Raw genomic sequence first — 23057 nt, 5'->3', positions numbered from 1 at the left:
GCTATTGTTCTTTTCTAGACAACCAGGTGTTTTACTTAATGTAACAACTGGACCACCAGGGATATTGCTATTTCCTGGATGAATAGATTGTATAATTAACCAGTGGACCATTAGGAATATTGTCATTTGCTAGACTGTTATGATGTCCATATCTCCTTTAAGGCTGTTGTAATGAGACAAATATGTATATATAAAATTGAATGTGTGTGTGTGTCACCAACCACGAAGCATCTTTCATTTCACCAGCGCTGTTCAAAAGAAGCTGAGCTGTGATTGGTGGCTATGAGCAACAGTTTTCTTTGCAACCAATCACTAAGCATCTTTCATTTCACCAGAGCTGGTTAAAAGAAGCTGAGCTGTGATTGGTTGCTATGAGCAACAGTTTTCTTTGCAACCAATCACTAAGCATCTTTCATTTCACAAGAGCTGGTTAAAAGAAGCTGAGCTGTGATTGGTTGCTATGAGCAACAGTTTTCCCAACTCGACAACACCTCAGCAGACACTGACATGTTGGGAGAAATCTAGCATTCCCGGGAACATAAGCTCCCAGCCATTGTCTGCCCCCCAGAAAGGAGCAGAGAGCACATGACAGAAATGAATCCCCCCTCCCTGCCCATACACACATCCTCCATCCCAGAGGCACATCTTCCCTCTTAAAGGGATCTCCGGTATGGAAGTCAGAGCAAATCCCTCAGCGCTCTGATTCTCACCACCCCATACTTCTATTAAAGGGATCATTGGTATGGAAGTCAGGGCAAATCCATCCAGTGTTCTGGTTCTGACCCCAGGCTGACAGGATGATGTGGGATATTATAGTGAATGTGGCTATGCGGAGTGGGCGGGGCTATACACTCAGCTTTATATATAGATATAATCATTATAAATTGTGATAACTAACCGTAGTTAGTTACTATACCCGGGCAGCGCCGGGCTCTTCAGCTTGTCTTTTAATAAATGCCAAACTCTTTAAAATATTTTTTTCTGTAATTGTCACAAAGTGAAATATATATTCACAGTGACTGCACCAGCAGAATAGTGAGTGCAGCTCTGGGGTATAATACAGGATGTAACTCAGGATCAGTAATGTAATGTATGTACACAGTGACTGCACCAGCAGAATAGTGAGTGCAGCTCTGGGGTATAATACAGGATGTAACTCAGGGTCAGTAATGTAATGTATGTACACAGTGACTGCACCAGCAGAATAGTGAGTGCAGCTCTGGGGTATAATACAGGATGTAACTCAGGATCAGTAATGTATGTACACAGTGACTGCACCAGCAGAATAGTGAGTGCAGCTCTGGAGTATAATACAGGATGTAACTCAGGGTCAGTAATGTAATGTATGTACACAGTGACTGCACCAGCAGAATAGTGAGTGCAGCTCTGGGGTATAATACAGGAGGTAACTCAGGATCAGTAATGTAATGTATATACACAGTGACTGCACCAGCAGAATAGTGAGTGCAGCTCTGGGGTATAATACAGGATGTAACTCAGGATCAGTAATGTAATGTATGTACACAGTGATTGCACCAGCAGAATAGTGAGTGCAGCTCTGGAGTATAATACAGGATGTAACTCAGGATCAGTAATGTAATGTATGTACACAGTGACTGCACCAGCAGAATAGTGAGTGCAGCTCTGGAGTATAATACAGGAGGTAACTCAGGATCAGTAATGTAATGTATGTACACAGTGACTGCACCAGCAGAATAGTGAGTGCAGCTCTGGAGTATAATACAGGAGGTAACTCAGGATCAGTAATGTAATGTATGTACACAGTGACTGCACCAGCAGAATAGTGAGTGCAGCTCTGGAGTATAATACAGGACGTAACTCAGGATCAGTAATGTAATGTATGTACACAGTGACTGCACCAGCAGAATAGTGAGTGCAGCTCTGGAGTATAATACAGGATGTAACTCAGGATCGGTAATGTAATATATGTATACAGTGATTGCACCAGCAGAATAGTGAGTGCAGCTCTGGAGTATAATACAGGATGTAACTCAGGATCCGTAATGTAATGTATGTACACAGTGACTGCACCAGCAGAATAGTGAGTGCAGCTCTCGAGTATAATACAGGATGTAACTCAGGATCGGTAATGTAATGTATGTATACAGTGACTGCACCAGCAGAATAGTGAGTGCAGCTCTGGAGTATAATACAGGATGTAACTCAGGATCAGTAATGTAATGTATGTACACAGTGACTGCACCAGCAGAATAGTGAGTGCAGCTCTGGGGTATAATTTATGTTGCAAACCAAAATCAATATAGGATAAGTATAGCTTTTATCTTGGTAATTCTATATGTAAACTGCCGGATAGTGCGCGACTCTTCCCGGGTGACATCTTGGCTTGTAGAACGTACTTCATTATTTTGCTGCACCATCCTCCCTACATTTTGCTTTTTGGGCTTTATTACCATGTACTTCATACTTTCTTGATTTCCCGGTCATTACTCAGTAAGTCTGCAAACTTTTGTAACAATCTAAGATGAACCGTAATCAGAAACATCTTGAACCTCTTAAGGTGAAATTCTCAGTGTTGGCGCAATATTGATTGTGTTTAGTAACACGCACCCTCATCCCGAGAAGAGAGTGGATTCCTGACATATTACTCCCAAGTCTGATACATTTACATGATTTACGGAGATAATTTTGGCCGCTCTGTGGTTTTTCCATTTCTCTTAGACTCTACTCACGGCCAACGTAACAGAACATATTTTACAGAAAAAAAAAAAAATAATAATCATGATGCCCCTTTTCCACCAGGGCTCGTACGTACATAGAGTCCATAAGTTTCCTTGTCAGAGAGAATATATTAATCCTCCGAGAGGTTTCCTCCCGTTCCTTGGTTTTCTTCCCGGTTTTGGCATACAAGGTTTCAGGCAGCAATGTATGAGCTGGGATTTCTTCTTTTCCCACAATGAATCTGATAAAAAAGGAAAAATTGTCATAAAATGCCTGCACCTCTAAAATGTGTCCTAGCAGATGTTATTATCTCCTTAAAGCACTCTTTCTAGGAGCACCTTTATTTTTTATTAAAATATATATATAATTTCATTTTCTTTTCTTTGTCCAGCACAGAAAGTTATAAAACTTTGCAAATTACTTTTTTAGTGGACTTGTCTTCATTTCAAAAATTGTATGTCAGTGGTTTAAATTATCAGTAAAATCAGACCGCACTGATTTGGAGTACACATGATGGCAGTGATGGATCAGCATCTGTCTCCTCCTCTGAGTATTGTGCTTATCAGAACACTTAAAGGAGGAGACCGATGCTGAGGACCCATCACTGCCATCATCTGTACTCCACATGAGAACATCCTGATATTAATATAAATGAAGGCGGGGGGAAAAGACTGGGGAAAAACAGGCGATTGGAAGCCACTTACTGGCATTTTTTTGTTTTTTTACAGTAATGAGGAGAAATCCTTTAACCCCTTAATGACCCCAGCTTTTGTCGGTTTTGCGTTTTCGTTTTTCGCTCCCCTTCTTCCCAGAGCCATAACTTTTTTATTTTTCCGTCAATATGGCCATGTGAGGGCTTGTTTTTTGCGGGAAGAGTTTTACTTTTGAACGACATCATTGGTTTTACCATGTCGTGTAACAGATAACGGGAAAAAAAATTCTAAGTGTGGCGAAATTGCAAAAAAAAAGTGCAATCCCACACTTGTTTTGTTTGGCTTTTTAAACTAGGGTCAGTAAATGCTAAAACTGACCTGCCATTACGATTCTCCAGGTCATTACAAGTTCATAGACACCAAACATTTTTATGTTATTTTTTATCTAAGTGGTGCAAAAAATTCCAAAATTTGTTAAAGAGTAAAAAATTGTGCCATTTTCCGATACCTATAGCGTCTCCATCTTTCTTGATCTCGGGTTGGGGGAGGGCTTATTTTTTGTGCGCCGAGCTGACGTTTTCAATTATACCATTTTGGTGCAGATATGATCTTTTGATCGCCTGTTATTGCATTTTAAATACGCACCGGTGTCCTTTAGAAAAGCCGGCAATTCAGTGCGCTATACTGTAAAATCACACTGACAGGTTAAAATAGAAAAGCTAGAATACATGTACACACATAGTATAGAGATGTGTATAAATATATATATATATATATATATATATATAGACCAGCGATGGTGACATCCATGTCCTCCAGACTTCAGGCCATTATTGCCTGCAGAGGATTCTCTACAAAGTATTAAAAATGAACATTTTATTTATGTAAATTTAATCAATTACTTTTGAACCCCTAAAATAAGACCTAACTGTATATCTCCCTTCACATAAATTTCATTAGGTCTGCCCTTTGATAGACCCAGAACTACTAGCACTGGAAACTAATCGCGGCACTACTAGGATTAAAAGTATGGCATCTGAGTTCTAGTCTGATCCGCGCTGTTGCCATGATGGCTTTCAGTATCGACAGACTCCAGCCTCCCTCCCGTCGCGGTCACGTCTGCTGTGACCAAGGTGCTGGACAGTACATATTTAGGCTGGGGTCTAACTGCTACCTAGCAAAAACACACATTTATGCTAAATTCTTCCAAGGGGGTTAAAAATTAATGTAATGGCGGTATGAAGACAACAAAGGTATGTGATCAAAACAACCTAGAAATCACAAACCTGATGTGTAAAAATGGAAAATTCATCTGTAGAGAAAACTGGGTCTTGTGGTTTTCTTCTTCCTGGATTGGTCATTATGGCTCTTTGATCCACCTTCATAGAGCCAAGCTTATTTATATAGTTCTGGGCTTGTAGAAGATTACAAAAATATGGCTTCCAAAAACAGAGCCATCCTTGAGTTGTATCAGACATTATAGTTCAGCTTCAATGATGTGAATAGGGCCGAGATTCAGTAACATAGAGTACAGGTGGCGCGCATTCCTGGGGGAAAACCGCCATGTTCTTCTAATCATGGACAGAAAGTATAGTATGGGGTATTTCAGTGCATTCGTCAGGCTGACGACGTGGCTTGATTTGCCATAAAAGTGGAAGAACCATGGAAAAGGAAAGTGATGTAAAGACTGTGGGCACTGCAGTTGTACTAAAGGCTCTGTGGTGCTCTTAGGCAGGGGCACTGTGGCCATTCTTGGTGGGCACTGTAGCTTTATTGGACACAGGTACAAGCTCAGATAACACAGGGGACCTGGCAACAGACTAGTTGCACAACACTAACTGAATCAAGGTGGTTACTCAGGCACCTCACTACCAGGGAGCGTGCCTTATATACTTGATGCCTCCCTGTTATTGGCTTGTGGGACATTAGCAAAGTACTCGCGCTGCCTCTAAGAATTGGGGGCGCGCGTCACAGGGAGACTTACACAACGTGCACAGGCCCAGAGGATCAGGAAGCCACAGCAGGGAACGGAAGGAGGGACCACGCAGGGAAGCCAGCATTGACGTTATATAAACATAGGAATTGGGGTGCAGAAAAACGGCAGCAGGTACACTGGACTGATGGGTTAGAATGTGAAATATTTGGCTGTAACATAAGTCAGTTTGTTATCAAAGGATTGGAGAGCGGCACAATAATGAGCATCTTCCAGCAACAGTGAAGAACTATAGAGGGTCCTACAATTTCAGAAAATTGAGTTAAGGATTTGGTCAGGATTAATGAAGAGCAATACAGGCAGATACTTAGCTTTCCTATAATACCATCAGGGAGGCGTCTGTTTGCTCCCAAATTTATTCTGAAGTAGGACATCGATCCCAAACATCCGGCCAATGTCATTAAGAATGATTTTCAGTATACAGTAGAACAAAGAGTTATTCCGTCACAGCATAAATGCCTCCATTATTAGAAGCTCTGTGGTTCTTCCTGGTGATATTATTGGTGGTACTGGGGCGGGTGAAGTTCAGGTGTCACCATGGGAATGGTGGGTGAGGTCCAATTTTTGAGAAGCTATTGTAAAAATGGCCATTCTTTTTAGTTTCCGATACTTATAGAAGAACTTGTGTCTTGTCATGATGGACTGCTCCCAGAAATATGTCAATGGGGTGAATCTGAATGTACAAGTCCATCTAGTAAAGGAACTAACAATATTAATGCCCTGAGAAGTTCTGTAAAACTGTAGGATACACAGTCCCGACAACATTTTGGAAGACTTTCATCTATGACTAAGATTTACCAACAGAGCCAAAACTAGACATATTGATCTTGAAGCAGAATGATTCACTGCAAGTCTACAGAAAAACATTAACATTTTTTACGACACACAACTTCTTTGAGTTTAAGTGCGGGACTAGGCCAAAAATCAGAACAAATATTTCATGAAAACTATCCACTAAGGATTTGATTTAGAGAAATAATCTCTTTCCTGAGCCAGAAACCCTAGGACTCCTTGGAAAGTTCTAGACATTAATGTGATGTTGTTTCTTGTAAAGCATCTTTGTTAAACTTAAAGTGATTGAAACTGTGGGTCCAAAGTAAAGCAACAAAGCTTAAGAAGTTGTTGGGAATGTCTACAGTAAACCCGAATAAACTAATCAAAGGGCATAATACAGCCGTAGAGTGTTACCTAGTTGTAATTGACATGACGGAGATGTGGTCTCCTAGACCAGGAATGAGCATCAAGAGGATAAGTAGAGGACTTACTATATCTTTTGGTAGGGTTTCTACATTGTGCACTGTTGTTTCCAATGGTTATTGTAGGTGAAGGTACTGTAGGCAAAATCAGAGAAAAGAAGTTTCTGCTGCCAAAGAAGCCAAAAAGTGGAGTTGGCCAAGATGTACCCAAAAGGGGAGATCCCAAAACACGTTTTACCTTACATAGCAATAAAAGCCTATCTACAATACATACTGTATCTACTTCACTGGTCCACAAGTAGCCTACAATTTTTTTTCCACCTAAAACAGACGATCATAGTGACCCTCCTCCATACTCTTCCAATGAACTTTAGCTTGATTGAATAACCTTGTGTTTGCAAATAACACTTCTGGAGAGAAGAGTCCTCCCAAGATTCTTGACAAGCATGGGCTTGACTCTCTCCTTTCCAAGGACCCTATAGAAGTCAAATGTCCTGCCTCTATGGAACGTGAACCCACAACAGGAGGTGTAATCTACTAAGGTTCTCCAACTTGGTTTTCATTCTACTTTTAAGATCAACTTGGGTTCTTCAAGACTTAATGGGATCTATTAGGTTTTCCGGAACAGAAGACAAGATGGTTTTGGGTACATGACATGTGCAAATTTTCCATCCCAAAAAGAAATGATCCAAGAGTCAAGATGGCCATACACATGGCCAGCTTCTTTCCACAAAACATCGGTCGGCTAAACCGACAATTTGTTGTTAAATTACACTAAAAAAACATTCACAATGGTTGAAATCATCCATTTTCAGCAACGCTACTCCCATGTGTATGGGCACTTTAAGAGCTAGGAAATGTCCCTAAGATTGAACCTAGTAACATAGTAACAGTTAGAAAGGCCGAAAAACATGGATTTTTGTGATAACTCACCGTAAAATCCTTTTCTCTGAGACGCTCATTGGGGGGACACAGGTACTGTGGGTGTATGCTACTGCCACCTGGAGGCTGACACTAAGTGAAAAAAAGAGGTTAGCTCCTCCTCCGCCATATACACCCTCGCCCCGATTGCGGGCGGAAACCAATTTGGTGCAGAAGCAGTAGGAGATCAAACAAAAATAAAACAACATCAACCTTAATGCAGGTAACAAAATGTCTAGAAAATAACCACCCTAATATCATACAGAGAGCATATTAATTAAACAGAAGCCAACTTGGCTAACAGGGTGGGTACTGTGTTCCCCAATGAGCATCTCGGACAAAAGGATTTTACGGTGAGTACTCACAAAAATCCATGTTTTTCCTTCGCCTCATTGGGGGACACAGGTACTGTGGGACATCCTAAAGCAGCCCCTGGGTGGGAAGCTGACTCACCGATCCAAGCTACATGCACCTTCTGTCTAAAGGTAGAATCCTTCTACCCAGGCCCGCATCCGCTGAAGCCTGAGTATGGATATTGTAATGTTTAGTAAACGTGTGCAGGCTGGACCAGGTTGCTGCCTTGCAAATCTGTTCCGTTGAAGCCTGGTGCCAAAGCGCCCAAGAGGCGCCCACTGCCCAAGTAGAGTGTGCTCTGATCCCTGCTGGAATCGGCGCGCCTCTGGTGCGGTAGGACTCCTGAATAGCCAAACGAATCCATCTGGCTACAGTCGATTTTGAGGCAGCGAGTCCATTCCTGCAACCTTCAGGGAGCACGAACAGCGCATCTGACTGACGAAAGGGTGCCGTCCGCGACACGTACCTCCTGAGTGCTCTCACCAGGTCTAAAGTATGCAGGGCCTTTTCCATACGGTGTACCGGTGCTGGACAAAAAGAGGGCAAGACAATATCCTCATTAATGTGAAACGAGGAAATGACTTTTGGCAAAAAAGGAGGAGCTGATCTAAGAACCACCTTGTCTTTGTGAAAGGTCAGAAACGGGGCTCGGCAAGATAACGCTGCCAGCTCAGAGACTCGCCTGATTGATGTTACAGCTACCAGGAACACCACCTTCCAGGAAAGGTATGACAAAGAGACATCCTGTAGTGGCTCAAATGGAGCTTCCTGCAGAACACTTAGGACCAGGTTAAGGTTCCAGGCATCCATAGGTGCCTTATAGGGAGGTACCAAGTGGGAGACCCCCTGGATGAAAGTCTTTACCTGCAAGTTGGTAGCAATCCTGCGCTGAAAAATTGAAGGATAAAACCGATATCTGTCTCCTGAGAGAACTGGGGGCCAAGCCTGAGTCTAGGCCAGACTGGAGAAAAGCCAAGATTTTAGGGATGGAGAATCTCAGTGGAGAACAACCGTTGCCTCGACACCATGCAAAGAAAACCTTTCAGGTGTGGTGGTAAATTCGTGCTGAGGCAGGCTTCCGGGCATTAACCATCGTAGCAACCACTTTGTGCCCAAACCCCGCCTGCGTCAGAATCCAAGATTCAACGGCCAAGCCGCCAAACACAGGGCCCCTGAGTTCGGGTGGCAGATCGGCCCCTGAGAAAGTAGATCTGGGCGCTCTGGTAGTCACCATGGCACGTCGACAAGCAGCTGCACTAGATCTGCGTACCACGCCCGATGAGGCCAGTCTGGGGCCAGCAGAATCACTGGCACTCCTTCTGCCTTGATCTTCTTGATGACCCTCGGAAGTAGTGGCAGCGGGGGAAATAGGTATGGAAGGCGCAGAACCAGCGCATCCACGGCGATTGCCTGCGGGTCCCGGGACCGAGCGACAAATACGAACACCTTGGCGTTCACCCTGGAGGCCATCAGATCCCCATCCGGTGTTCCCCACCATTGGCAAATCTGCTGAAAGACCTCTGGGTGTAGTGACCATTCCCCAGACACAAGCCCCTGCCGGCTGAGGAAGTCTGTCGCCCAGTTCTCTACCCCTGGGATGTGGACCGCCAATATCACCGAGCGGTTCCTCTCAGCCCAGCGAAGCACGTGCCCTACCTCGCGCATGGTTGCCCTGCTGCGGGTGCCCCTTTGGTGATTTGTGTAAGCCACCGCCGTGGCGTTGTCCGACTGAATCCGGACGGGGCGGCCTGCTAGAAGGTGATAAAACCGTTGCAGAGTCAGCCGGATCGCCCGTATCTCCACTAAGTTGATCAGGAGACGTGCCTCCTGCGGTGACCACCGTCCCTTGGTCGTGTGGTGGCGAAAAACTGCTCCCTAGCCGAGGAGGCTGGCGTCTGTTGTGACCACCAGCCACTGATCTGGGGGAAAGGGTTTTCCCTGAAGGGAGGAACTGATTGTCCACCACTCTAGTGACTGTCTGAGAGGACAACCGGCATCGATGATCGAGCGTGAATGGGTTCTTGTCCCAGGGTTATAAGAGGGAGTGCTGCAGGGGGCGAAGATGGAATTGGGCGAACGGGATCGCTTCCATCGCCGCCACCATTTTTCCTAGAATTCTCATGCAGAAACGGATGGTGTGAGGGACTGGTTGGCGCAGTACCCACACTTGCTGTCGGAGGGATAGGGCCTTGTCTCGAGGGAGAATTGCCAACCCTCGGCAAATGTCGAAGGTCATCCCTAAAAAGGAAATTCTCTGAGCTGGAACAAGGGATGACTTCTTTACATTGACTAACCACCCTAAGCGGTCAAGAGTATCTAGCGTGATGCTGACACTTTCCTCGCATGCCCGCCTTGAAGGGCCCTTGACCAAGAGGTCGTCTAAGTAGGGGAATACGACTATGCCCCGGAAGTGCAGGATGGCCATGTGGACTGCCATGACCTTTGTGAACACTCTGAGGGCAGTGGCTAGCCCGAAGGGCAGCGCTGCAAACTGAAAATGTAGACCGTTGATGGCGAAGCGTAGAAACCTTTGATGCAGAGGGAAAATGGGGATATGTAGATAGGCGTCTTGAATAACGATAGAGGCCAAGTACTCTCCCTGCCCCATTGCCGATATGACTGAACGGAGAGTCTCCATCCGGAAATGTCTGATCCTGATAAATTTGTTCAGGAACTTTAGATCCAAAACGGGCCTGACAGTCCCGTCCTTTCTGGGGACTGCAAACAGATTGGAATAGAAGCCGAGTCCTCTCGTTTTCCGGTACCGGAATGATGACTCCATTGTGGCTGAGCGAATCGATGGCTCCTAGTAGAGCCTTTGCCCGGGTATTCACTTTGGGAAGATGGGAAAGAAAAAATCATCTTGGGGGGTACCTGACAAATTCTATCTTGTACCCTGTGGACACCAGCTCTCTCACCCATGTGTTGTGTGCGACATTGAGCCAGGCGTGGTGAAACCAGAGTAGGCGGCCGCCTACCTTGCTGGTGCCGCCTGACAAATGCCCCAAGTCATTTGCCTGAAGATCTTTGGGACCTGGATCCCCTCGACCTGGACTGGTTAGTACGCATCCTCCCCAATGGGTTGGCTCTATATGAGACCTGTCGGTCCCTATTCTGGTTGGGGAGCTCTGACGCGGCGGAATTAGCCACCGTAGTCCACCTGGGGTTGCGAAAGGCCCGAAAACGCGCCTGAAACTGGTGACGAAACGGCGGTTTGACCTTTTGTTGAGGAAGAAAACCGCTCTTGCCTCCTGTGGAGTCGGAGATGAGCTGATCTAACTTCTCTTCTTCTCTCAGGCGGCCACACTGGTATGGTAGCGCTGTCAAGGACTTTTTTGAGGCTGAATCGGCCCGCCATGTCCTTAACCATAGCGCTCTTCTAATGGAGATTGCATTTGCGGCTGCAAGTGCCGCGCAGTTGGCCGCATCTAAAGATGCATTGATCAAGTAGTCCCCTGCCATGGCTATCTGATTTGTGATTTCTGATACTTCAGCTGGTAGGTCTATGTCTTGCAAGGCTCTATTCAATGATTCTGACAAATAAATCATGGCCTTGGCTACCCATATTGCTGCGAACGAGGAAGAGAGTGGTGATCCCGATGCCTCAAACACTGAGCAAGCCAAGTTCTCTATGAGACGATCAGTGGGATCCTTAATAGAAGAAACACTAGGTACGAATAGTAGAGTTTTTGTAGCCAAGCGCGACACAGGTGGATCCACCGTTGGGGATTCTGTCCACTTTTTACGGAGATCCGGTGCAAATGGATACGTCGCCTCGAGTGCCTTCTGGCCCGAGAAACGCCTGTCCAGTCGTTCTCTGTGTCGTTGCACTATGTCCTCAACTTCAGGGTGAGTGCAAAATACTCTATGGGGACGCTTGACTCGCTTAAATGACACCTTATGGCCCAGAGCCAGAGTGGAATCATCCTCAATCCCCAGAGTCTGGTTGACGGGTTCTATGAGACTGTCAACCGTTTCCTGACCACCCGGCATATCTAGGACAAGAGGTTCGTCCGAGTCGTAGTCCGAGCCTTGCTCACTATTGACTACTGGTGACGGGGAGCGAGAAGCAGAGCTCACGGATGCCGAGACACCGGATGGACCAGGAGACGTCGTGTGGGTTTGTTTCCCCTGGGTCTGCCTGGAGTGAGAGGCCGGAGGCTCCTGTGAGGTAGAGGACCCCTCTAAGACAGGCGAGCCACTGTCCCTGCCCCTATCTGGGGCCCGAAGGGACTCGATTGCTCTCGTAAGTGACACAATAGATTGCGACAGTGATAACGCCCATTCCGGGGGACTTGGTACACTGGGCTCGGTCGCAGGGGAGGGCTCCTGAGCACATTCAGACACGCAGGCTTCGCATACTCGCTTGGTCTGTGCCCGCGGAAAAGCGGACCGACAGGAGATGCATGCATCATATAAAAACGTATGCGTATTAGGTTTTCCTGACATGCTGTACCTGTCAGGCATCCGCGCTGAAAAAAACGCCGGGGGAGGGCGCTCTTCGCTTCTCTTAGCGTGGCCTCTCTGTGGGGCTAGGGGGCAGCACTTACTCCAGTCCTGTGTCCCCTGTGTCCTCAGCGTGCGAGGCGTCACTTCAATCTGCGCGCCACCACTGTGGGCAGGCCCCTGGAAGGAAAAAGGGATTCTGGGGGCGGTACTTACGTGTGAAGCCGGGGCCTAAATTTCTTCGGCGCCCGTCCAGGCCACAGGGGGCGGGGTCGCCGTGACGCGACGTCGGGGGCGGGGACTTCCGGCCGCGGCCTAGCGCCGGCTGAAGTCGCAGCCTCGATTTTTACCATCCGCCTGGGGGCACGGGCAGAACCGCCGGACCCCAGAACCAAGGCCAGGACCAGATCCGCAGCTGCCGGACGCCCGTCTCGGCTACTGCCCGGGAGAAGTTAAGGGCTCCAGCCCTGCGCCTCTGCAGGAGCCCTCTCCGGCCATCCTCCTTCGTCCAGCTCAGGTAAAGGGGAGGTGGGCCATATGAAAAAAGGACGGTGCAAGCACCCTAACTCCATCTACCCCCTTGCCGGGGTGAGGAGAGGGACCGTCCGCCACCTTGCCCCACCGCAGTCTTAGCATTGGTGTGGCAGTAGGGGCCGCACGGACTACGCTTGTACCTCTGTGCAGCCTAGGGTTTCAATACCCTAGGGTGGACAGGGCTAAGTCCGGCATCATGTCCCACGGTGTCGGAGAGGATACGTGGAGGGACACTCGCACGTGCTTGCCCGATGTTGGTTTGGGGAGATCGGACCCCTTCAATAGGGTCCGTCTCCCGTATCTCTCCTCCATGGTCTGACAATATCCCACGTTGTGGGAGAGGATATGTGGAGGAACGCTCGCACATGCTCGCCCATTGTTGGTTTGGGGAGATCGGACCCTTTCAATAGGATCCGTCGCCCCTATCTCATCTTCAGGTGAAAAAAAGGAACATCCGGTAAAAAAATCCCCGTTGCGGCCGGGAGAGGATACGTGGAGGGATACTCGCACATGTTCGCCCGTTGTTGGTTTGGGGAGATTGGACTCTTTCAATAGGGTCCTTCGCCCCTGTCTTATCTTCATGGGGAAAAAGAAAAAAAAAAATCAGTCTTGAGACAGACAGACAGACGTGTGCCTCCAACAGACACTAAGCAAAAAACTGGTTTCCGCCAGCAATCGGGGCGAGGGTGTATAAGGCGGAGGAGGAGCTAACCTCTTTTTTTTCACTTAGTGTCAGCCTCCAGGCGGCAGTAGCATACACCCACAATACCCGTGTCCCCCAATGAGGCGAAGGAGAAAAGCCATTTGTCCATTCAGTTCAGCCTATATTCCGTCAGAATAAATCCCCAGATCTACGTCCTTCTAGAGCAGGGGTCCCCAACCGCCGGTCCGCGGCCCAGCACCGGGCCGCTGCAGTGCCCTTGCCGGTCCGCGGACACAAGGGGAGCCAGGGGCGGTCAGTGGCGTAGCGGGGGCTGGGGCGGCGTGTGTAGCGGCGGCAGGGAGCGATCCAAGCAGCTCCGCTGCCTGCAAGAGGGAATAGCAGGAGCGGAGCTGCAAGGACCCGTCCAGCTTCTTGCCCGCCGCCCGCGCTTCCTGTCTCTGACACAGAGAGGAGCGCGGCCGCTGCTGTCAGAGCGAGGAAGCGCGGGCGGCGGGCTGGTGAGAGGAGAGGTGGTGTCTGTGTGTGTGTGTACGTATAATATGTGTGTGTGTATGTGTATGTGTGTGTGTATGTATGTATGTGTGTGTATGTGTGTGTGTATGTATAATGTGTGTGTGTGTATGTATGTATGTATGTGTATGTGTGTGTGTGTTGGTCTGTGTTTGTGTAGCCTGGCCCTGGAGGAGATGGGGACATGAGGAGAAGGCCATGAAGGAAGTGAACGAGAGACAGCAGTGATGGGGTGAAGGCAATGATGGGGAGAGGGGAGTGATGGGGTGAAGGCAATGATGGGGAGAGGGGAGTGATGGGCTGAAGGCAATGATGGGGAGAAGGGGGTGAAGGCAATGATGGGGAGAAGGGAGTGATGGGGTGAAGGTAATGATGGGGAGAGCGGAGTGATGGGCTGAAGGCAATGATGGGGAGAAGGGGGTGAAGGCAATGATGGGGAGAAGGGAGTGATGGGGTGAAGGTAATGATGGGGAGAAGGGAGTGATGGGGTGAAGGCAATGATGGGGAGAGGGGAGTGATGGGCTGAAGGCAATGATGGGGAGAAGGGAGTGATGGGGTGAAGGCAATGATGGGGAGAGGGGAGTGATGGGCTGAAGGCAATGATGGGGAGAAGGGAGTGATGGGGTGAAGGCAATGATGGGGAGAGGGGAGTGATGGGGTAAAGGCAATGATGGGGAGAAGGGAGTGATGGGGTGAAGGCAATGATGGGGAGAAGGGAGTGATGGGGTGAAGGCAATGATGGGGTGAAGGCAATGATTTGGAGAGGGGAGTGATGGGGTGAGGGGAGTGATGGGGTGAAGGCAATGATGGGGAGAAGGGGGTGATGGAGCACTTATTCAAAACCTATGGTGAGTTGAGTCACATTATAAATGTTGTTTAATTCTAAGTATGCACTGCTACACTACAACCGTGTCCATAGCCCCGCCCCCTTATGACCAAAGCCCCGCCCCTGCCACACCTCCATCCCCGCCCTGCCGGGCCATGGAAGAATGGTCTTGCTTGAAACCGGTCCCTGGTGCAAAAAAGGTTGGGGACCACTGTTCTAGAGAACCTAATAACTGTAAGATACAATATTGTTACGCTCCAGGAAGACATCCAGGCCTCTCTTGAAACCCTCGGCTGAGTTCGCCATCACCACCTCCTCAGGCAGGGAATTCCAGATTCTCACTGCCCTAACAGTAAAAAATCCTCTTCTATGTTGGTGGGAAAACGTTCTCTCCTCCAGAAGCAGAGAATGCCCCCTTGTGACCGTCACCTTCCTTGGTATAAACAGATCCTCGGAGAGATAAAATTTGTATTGTCCCCTTATATACTTATACATGGTTATTAGATCGCCCCTCAGTCGTCTTTTTTTCTAGACTAAATAATCCCAATTTTGATAATCTTTCTGGGTATTGTAGTTCCCCCATCCCCTTTATTAATTTTGTTGCCCTCCTTTGTACTCACTCTAGTTCCATTATATCCTTCCTGAGCACCGGTGACTGAAAACTGTACACAGTACTCCATGTGCGGTCTAACCAGGGATTCGTACAGAGGCAGTATAATGCTCTCATCATGTGTATCCAGACCTCTCTTAATGCACCCCATGATCCTGTATGCCTTGGCAGCCGCTGCCTGGCACTGGCTGCTCCAGGTAAGTTTATCATTAACTAGGATCCCCAAGTCCTTCTCCATGTCAGATTTACCCAGTGGTTTCCCGTTCAGTGTGTAATGGTGATATGGATTCCTTCTTCCCATGTATATAACCTTACATTTATCATTGTTAAACTGCATCTTCCACCTTTCGGCCCAAGTTTCCAACTTATCCAGATCCATGAGTAGCAGAATATTATCTTTTCTGGTATTGACTGCTTTACATAGTTTTGTATCATCTGCAAATATCGATATTTTACTGTGCAAACCTTCTACCAGATCGTTAATAACTAGGTTGAAGAGAATAGGTCCCAACACCGACCCCTGCAGTCCCCACTGGTCACAGCGACCCAGTTAGAGAATATTCCATTTATAACCACCCTCTGCTTTCTATCACTAAGCCAGTTACTTACCCTTTTACACACATTTTCCCCCAGACCCAGCATTCTCAATGAACCTAAATGTTAATTATTAAAAAAACACCACTGAAGTCAATGAAGAAGAAAACGACACCACAAGTCCAGACAACGGCAAAGGCCACTCTTTAATTTCCAATCATGATAGGTGTATCCAAGACTTCTATGGTAAACGCACTTTCAGAAAACTTTTGACATGTTATAAATGATGTGTCAAAAGTTTCTGAAACCCCCACTGTTCATTAAAATAAAGGGACAAAAACACTCAGGAGATCACTTCTGATTTTCGAGGAAGAAGGAATTTCTAGTAAGTCTGTCTTCAGCCTTGGAGGACCACAACACTCCACAGGAAGGATCTGTCTCTACATTTCAGCGATCGGTGGGGATCTCAGCACATTGACATCCACTGATTAAAATTTCAGACATGTCTTCATGATGTTTCAAAAGATTCTGAAATCACTTTCACTTAAACCCTATAATTCCTAACCCATCGAACTGTCTGACCCAACTGGCCCACTTACCATGTCGCGGGAGATATGGTTAAATTATGAAATTGCATTAATTTCGGGAAGATTCGCTCAATTCATGTAAAGAAGGTTTAGTTTGGGTCGGTTCCAGCAAAGACGTGAACCGTGCCACCTGTAATACTGTGGGGCCTAGTCAGCACCAGGGAAAAGAAGTAAGAGATGGCAATCACCTGACAGGGGTCGGAGAGCAACAGTGGTGAGACAGCTATGACGAGTACCAAAAAGAGGTGAGTATAATAAAAGCATATTGTTATATTTAACCCCTTTCCGGCCCCTAAAGAATCCAGCAAAATGGCAACCGGTCAACATTTTGCTTAAACTGTACCAAGCAAATTGCCTAAAATTTGGATGTTTCTGAAACCAAAGACTTTCGGAAATTCTAAACAAATTTCAATCTTTTAGAATCGATTTTGCTCATCTTTGGTTTTCAACCATCGATTAAGCGGCATTTCCATAAAATTATGGTCAAAAAGTAATCTTGTTAAGAGGGAGCCGGAAATATTTGAGCAGTTGATGAATGGAGCCACCTACCAATTTAGCAAGTTGTCACCTGTCCAAAAAATAGACAGTAAATGTGGATGCTTGACTGACGTTCTCTTCAGACAGGCCACGGCAGGACCCCAACCTAAAGATCAGTAGGTATCCCCATGGCGGGACCCCCAATAATCAGCTGGTTATATATTTTATATATATTATATTGTATAATAGAGACAAGTGCATATAATATGTGGAAGCAGATGGGACAAGCAGGTTCACAGATGATCAATGGTGACATTAGCATATATTTATGAGGTGTACTTACTTCAGTGCTGAGAAGGCAAATCCTTGGAGTCCATCTTTGCACCTGCAATAGTACACAGAATATTTCAGTAAAAGTTTCAGGACATGTATACAGATAAAGTTATATACAGGAAACTTTAATAAAATTGCCTTATGAGGTTACCTTAGACTTCATTTTAGATGTCAGAAAAAATATTCAAAGGGTGAATTGACTTTGTTGCCCCATAGAATATAATGCTGTACCCTACGAGACACCATTATATGTTCACTCCTACCGTATGTAAAGGATTTTACAGGACAACTAAACTAATAAAAGTCCAGGTGAGGTGGAGCGATCATTACTGGACTGACAACTGCTGCGGGATGCACCACTAGGGGACTCCGGTCACATACAGGTACACGTTGTATGATGCATTTATACTAATGCTGACGATTAGGTGCAAAAAGTTACCATGGCAGGTATATATTAAACTTCTCACAGCTCCCCCAAGGACTGGCATGCACGTTTTACCATTGAATTGAGGTTTCTCATTCGGCCCCAATGATCCCTATGTATATAACATCTGACTCCTTGACCCCCAGTGTATAATATGCAGCCTCATTGCAACATTGCAACCAGTGTATAACATCCTGTCCCTCAGCCCCCAGTGTATAACATTCTGCCCCAATGCTCCCGGTGTATAACATCTGGCCCTTCGTCTCTAAGTGTATAATATCTGGCCCCCTCCCTCCCCCCAGTGTATAACCACCGGCCTCTTCCCCCCAGTTTATAACATCTGGCCCCTTATCCCCAGTGTATAACATCCAGTCCCTCTCCTCCCAGTGTATAACATTCTGCGCCAATGCTCCCAGTGTATAACATCTGGCCCCTTCCCCCCAGTGTATAACATCTGGCCCCCTCCCTCCCCCCAGTGTATAACCACCGGCTTCTTTTCCCCCAGTGTATAACATTCGGCCCCTTGCCCCCAGGTGTATAACATTCGGCCTCTTATCCCCAGTGCATAACATCCAGTCCCTCTCCTCCCACTGTATAACATTCTGCGCCAATGCTCCCAGTGTATAACATCTGGCCCCTTCCCCCCAGTGTATAATCACCGGCTTCTTTTCCCCCAGTGTATAACATTCGGCCCCTTACCCCCAGGTGTATAACATTCGGCCTCTTATCCCCAGTGCATAACATCCAGTCCCTCTCCTCCCACTGTATAACATTCTGCGCCAATGCTCCCAGTGTATAACATCTGGCCCCTTCCCCCCAGTGTATAACCACCGGCTTCTTTTCCCCCAGTGTATAACATTCGGCCCCTTACCCCCAGGTGTATAACATTCGGCCTCTTATCCCCAGTGCATAGCATCCAGTCCCTCTCCTCCCACTGTATAACATTCTGCCCCAATGCTCCCCTCCCGGTGTACCGGTTTGTAACATCTGACCCCTTCCCCCAGTGTATAACCACCGGCCTTTCCCCCCCCCCCCCAGTGTATAACATCTGGCCCCTCCCCAAACCCAATGTATAACATACGGCTTCATTACTTCCAGTGTATAACATCTGGCCCCCCACCATGTTGTCTGCTTTTACTAACATGACAGAGCGGTCGGTGGTGGAGAGCTCACCGATACCAGCGCAGTCCTGTAATATGAGCCACCGGTGTAACAAGTCCGTTCCTGACATTTCTTCCTCCTGAATCTTCCCCAATCACCTGTGAGTGATATTATCAGGAGGTGGAGGAACTCAGCCACAAAGACCCTGGAAACCCTGTAATGTTACAGAGCGGGGGGGGAGACTGAGTGATGATGTTGAGCAGAGAGCAGAAAAGTCACCACAGCTTTGCTGGCTCAATACCTGCTTACTTCAGACCTCCTCTGGTATCAGTAGAAGCACTGCGCCCTTGCGCCCTGCCGGAAGCTTCATGGCCGAGCAGCTGCATGCAGCCGTACATCACCAAGCACAATGATGAGCATCAGATACAGTGGTGTAAAGCCGTCACCACTGGACTTTGGAGATATGTTGCGTACAGTGATGGATCACATTTCTCTATCTGTATCTGATGGAGGAGTCTGGGTTTGGTGAATGCCAGGAGAACGTTACCCCCTGACTGTATTGTGCCTGCTGTACAGATGGTTGTGGCGGATAATTGTATAGGTTTGTTATCAGAGGTCGGCCTCGACCTCTTAGATCCACGGAAATTTTAATCTTCAGCATAAGACATTCTAATGATCCATACAGTATAATGGGCACAAAAAAGTATTCCATACAATGGCCTCCCATAGCGCTACATACATTATAATGTCCCCACTGTGAGCTCCATACAGTATAATGGCCCCACATAGTCCTCCATATAGGATAATCATGTCACATAGTGCTCGATACACTGTAATTGGCCCTAAATAATGCTCCATACAGTATTATTGGCCCCACATAATGATCCATGCAGTATGATGGCCTCACATAGTGCTCCATACAGTAAAATCACCCCACATGGTGCTCCATATAGTATAATGGTCTCACATAGTTCTTCATACGGTATATTGGCCCCACATAATGCTCCATACGGTATAATGACCTCCCATAGTGCTTTATACAGGATAATGTGCACCACACAGTGCTCCATACAGTATAATGGGAACAAAAAGTGCTCCATACAATATAATGGCCCCCATAGTGCTCCACACAGTATAATGGCCTGCCATAGTACTCCATACAGTATAATGGCCTTCCATAGTGCTCCATACAGTATAGTAGTCTCACATAGTCATCCATATAGGATAATGGTCTCACATAGTGCTCCATACAATATAATAGGCCTCACAGTCCTTCATACAGTATAACGGCCCCACATCATACTCCATACAGTATACTTGGTCTCACATAGTCCTCCGTATAGGATAATGGTCTCACATAGTGCTCCATACTGTACAAAGACCCTCACATAGTGATCCATACAGTATAATGGGCACAAAAAGTGTTCCATACAATAAAATGGCCCCCATAGTGCTACATACAGTACATTATAATGTCCTCACATCATGCTCCATAAAGTATAATGGGCCCACTTAGTGCTCCACACAGTATAATGGCCCAACATAATGCTTCATAATAATAATAATAATAATACATTTTATTTTTATAGTGCCGACATTTTCCGCAGCACTTTACATTTCGGAGGGGATTTGTACAGACAATAGACATTACAGCATAACAATAATCACATAGATTATAACAGATACCAAGAGGAATGAGGGCCCTGCTCGCAAGCTTACAGTCTATGAGGAAAGAGGTAGACACGAAAAGTGGGTGGTAACAGTTGCCCTGATTGTATGGACCAGCCATAATGTTAAGTGTGTAACAGTACAGACACAGAGGGCTAATGGATGCATAAAGCATGTGGGAACATGATGCGGGGAACCTGGTAATGGTAAAACTTTTGACTGTGCCACCCAGGGATAGATTAGGTTAATGTGTTGAGGCGATAGGCCAGTCTGAATAAATGCGTTTTCAGGGCACGCTTAAAATTGTGGGGATTGGGGACTAATCGTATTGACCTGGGAAGTGCATTCCAAAGAATTGGCGCGGCACGTGTAAAGTCTTGGAGATGGGAGTGAGAGGTTCTGACTATTGAGGATGCTAACCTCAGGTCATCAGCAGAACGGAGGGCGCGGGTAGGGTGGTATACTGAAACAAGGGAGGAGATGTAGGGTGGTGCTTCATATAGTATACTGGCTCCCAAATAGTCCTCCATACATTATAATTTGCCCACAATAAAAAATAAGTCACCTCTGCTCGTTCCCCTGGTGCTCCAGTCTCTTCATGTGTGTCGAGATCCTCTGCACAAATCAGTACAGCGGGCACGTTGTAATTACGTTATCATGCCCGCCGCGCTGAGCTCTCTCGTCCATCATTACTTTCAACTCTATTGGCCGACATAGTTGAAAATGCGATGTGGAGTGATAGTGCGTTGCTGGGTGGAGGAGCCCCCTTGGGTCGCAGTTCAAATATACTTGGGGGACCCACCCGGCATCACGGGCCAAATATACTCACCCCCGTGGGCCAGATTTGGCCCTCAGGTCAGAGTCTGACATGTGTGTTCTATACCCGGTCTCGCACTTTATGGTGAGTGGATGGGACCCAGCACATGATATGTAAGTAGTAGTAACCACAGCCAGGAGTGAACCTGCAGACGTGACCGATAGGGCTCCAGCTTTCTGCATCGCCTTGTGCCCCACGTTTCCATGATTCATGGTCCCCCAGGGATTACACAGGCAGGTGTGAAGGATGAATGCTCGGTCTCATGTTACTGCAGCGTGGAGCACATTGCACCAACATTTCCGCTGCTTTACTGTATATATGATGTGTGAGTAAGAATCCCATTACTGATATCCCAAGGTGACATTGTGTAGGAAACATTTCTCACCCGCTGATCCCTGTACATGGAGCCCATTCACGATGACATGGAGCAGCACAAGCCTTACACCACTGATACAATGTCTAAGGGTATGTGCACACGCTGCGGATTCTGCTGCGTTTCCGCAGCGTTTTTGGCTCTGCAGAAACGCTGCAGATTCTGCTGCGTTGTACAGTACCTTTATTTCCTATGGAAATAAAAAAAAGCTGTGCACATGCTGCGGATTTTTCCGCGCGGTTTTCAATCCGCAGCATGTCAATTGTTTGGTGCAGAAACGCTGCGGTTTTACACCTCATCCATTATGAGGTGTAAAACCGCAGGGCAAAACCGCGGAAAAACCGCAGATAATCCGCAGATAAACCGCAGAAAAACCGCAGCACTTTGTCCTGCGGATTTCCTGCGGTTTTCTCTACAAAATCCGCAGAGACTAAAAACTACGTGTGCACATAGCCTTAGGGGAGCCAACACTTCTCCTGCAGGAGATCCAGATAGGCTGTAATGCTTTCTGGGAAAAGTATGTACAGTAGGGAAGAAAAATGTCTTCTAGCACCACCTAGTGTGTCGTAACAGACTGTGCATTGGGTCCCTGTATATAATATATATAAATATATATATATATATATATATATATATATCTAGTGTAGGGTCGCGCACTTCTGCATAGAAAACAAATGATGTACTGAACTGTCACTGACCAAGACTTGGGTGTATGAGAGGATGGCAAACTCAACTCTAGAGACCAGTGCCGGGCAATAATGGATTCCTTACTGTAAGATCAGTGAGACTATGGATTCTTTACTGTAAGAGCAGTGAGGCTATGGATTCTTTACTGTACGAGCAGTGAGACTATGGATTCTTTACTGTAGAAGCAGTGAGACTATGGATTCTTTACTGTACGAGCAGTGAGACTATCTATGGATTCTTTACTGTAAGAGCAGTGAGGCTATGGATTCTTTACTGTACGAAAAGTGAGAATGTGGATTATTTACTGTACAAGCAGTGAGACTATGGATTCCTTACTGTACGAGCAGTAAGACTATGGATTCCTTACTGTACGAGCAGTGAGACTATGGATTCCTTACTGCATGAGCACTGAGACTATGGATTCCTTACTGTACGAGCAGTGAGACTATGGATTCCTTACTGTATAAGCACTGAGACTATGGATTCCTTACTGTACGAGCAGTGAGAATATGGATTCCTTAGTGCACGAGCACTATGGATTCTTTACTGTGCAAGCAGTGAGACTATGGATTCCTTACTATATGAGCAGTGAGACTATGGATTCCTTACTATATGAGCAGTGAGACCATCGATCCTTTTCTGTATGTGC

The 23057-nt window shown here is 46.7% G+C and overlaps 1 protein-coding gene across 2 annotated transcripts in view; it reads right to left on the bottom strand.

The window, feature by feature from the left end:
* TMEM135 (transmembrane protein 135) overlaps positions 1-23057 on the bottom strand; it is a 443538-nt gene that overhangs the window by 35478 nt on the left and 385003 nt on the right. For both annotated transcript variants that reach the window (XM_073569250.1, XM_073569251.1), the window contains 2 exons: positions 17349-17390; positions 2795-2941 (listed from right to left, as the gene is read on the bottom strand). In XM_073569250.1, the coding sequence (XP_073425351.1) occupies positions 2795-2941; positions 17349-17390 (189 nt within the window). The remainder of the gene's footprint in view (positions 1-2794; positions 2942-17348; positions 17391-23057) is intronic.

The sequence above is a fragment of the Dendrobates tinctorius genome, unplaced genomic scaffold (genome assembly GCF_039654945.1).
Source record: "Dendrobates tinctorius isolate UK_male_01 unplaced genomic scaffold, ASM3965494v1 ptg000023l, whole genome shotgun sequence".
NCBI lineage: Eukaryota > Metazoa > Chordata > Amphibia > Anura > Dendrobatidae > Dendrobates > Dendrobates tinctorius.
The sequence above is the reverse complement of the archived record's forward strand: the minus strand, read 5'-3'. Positions and strand labels throughout refer to the sequence as shown.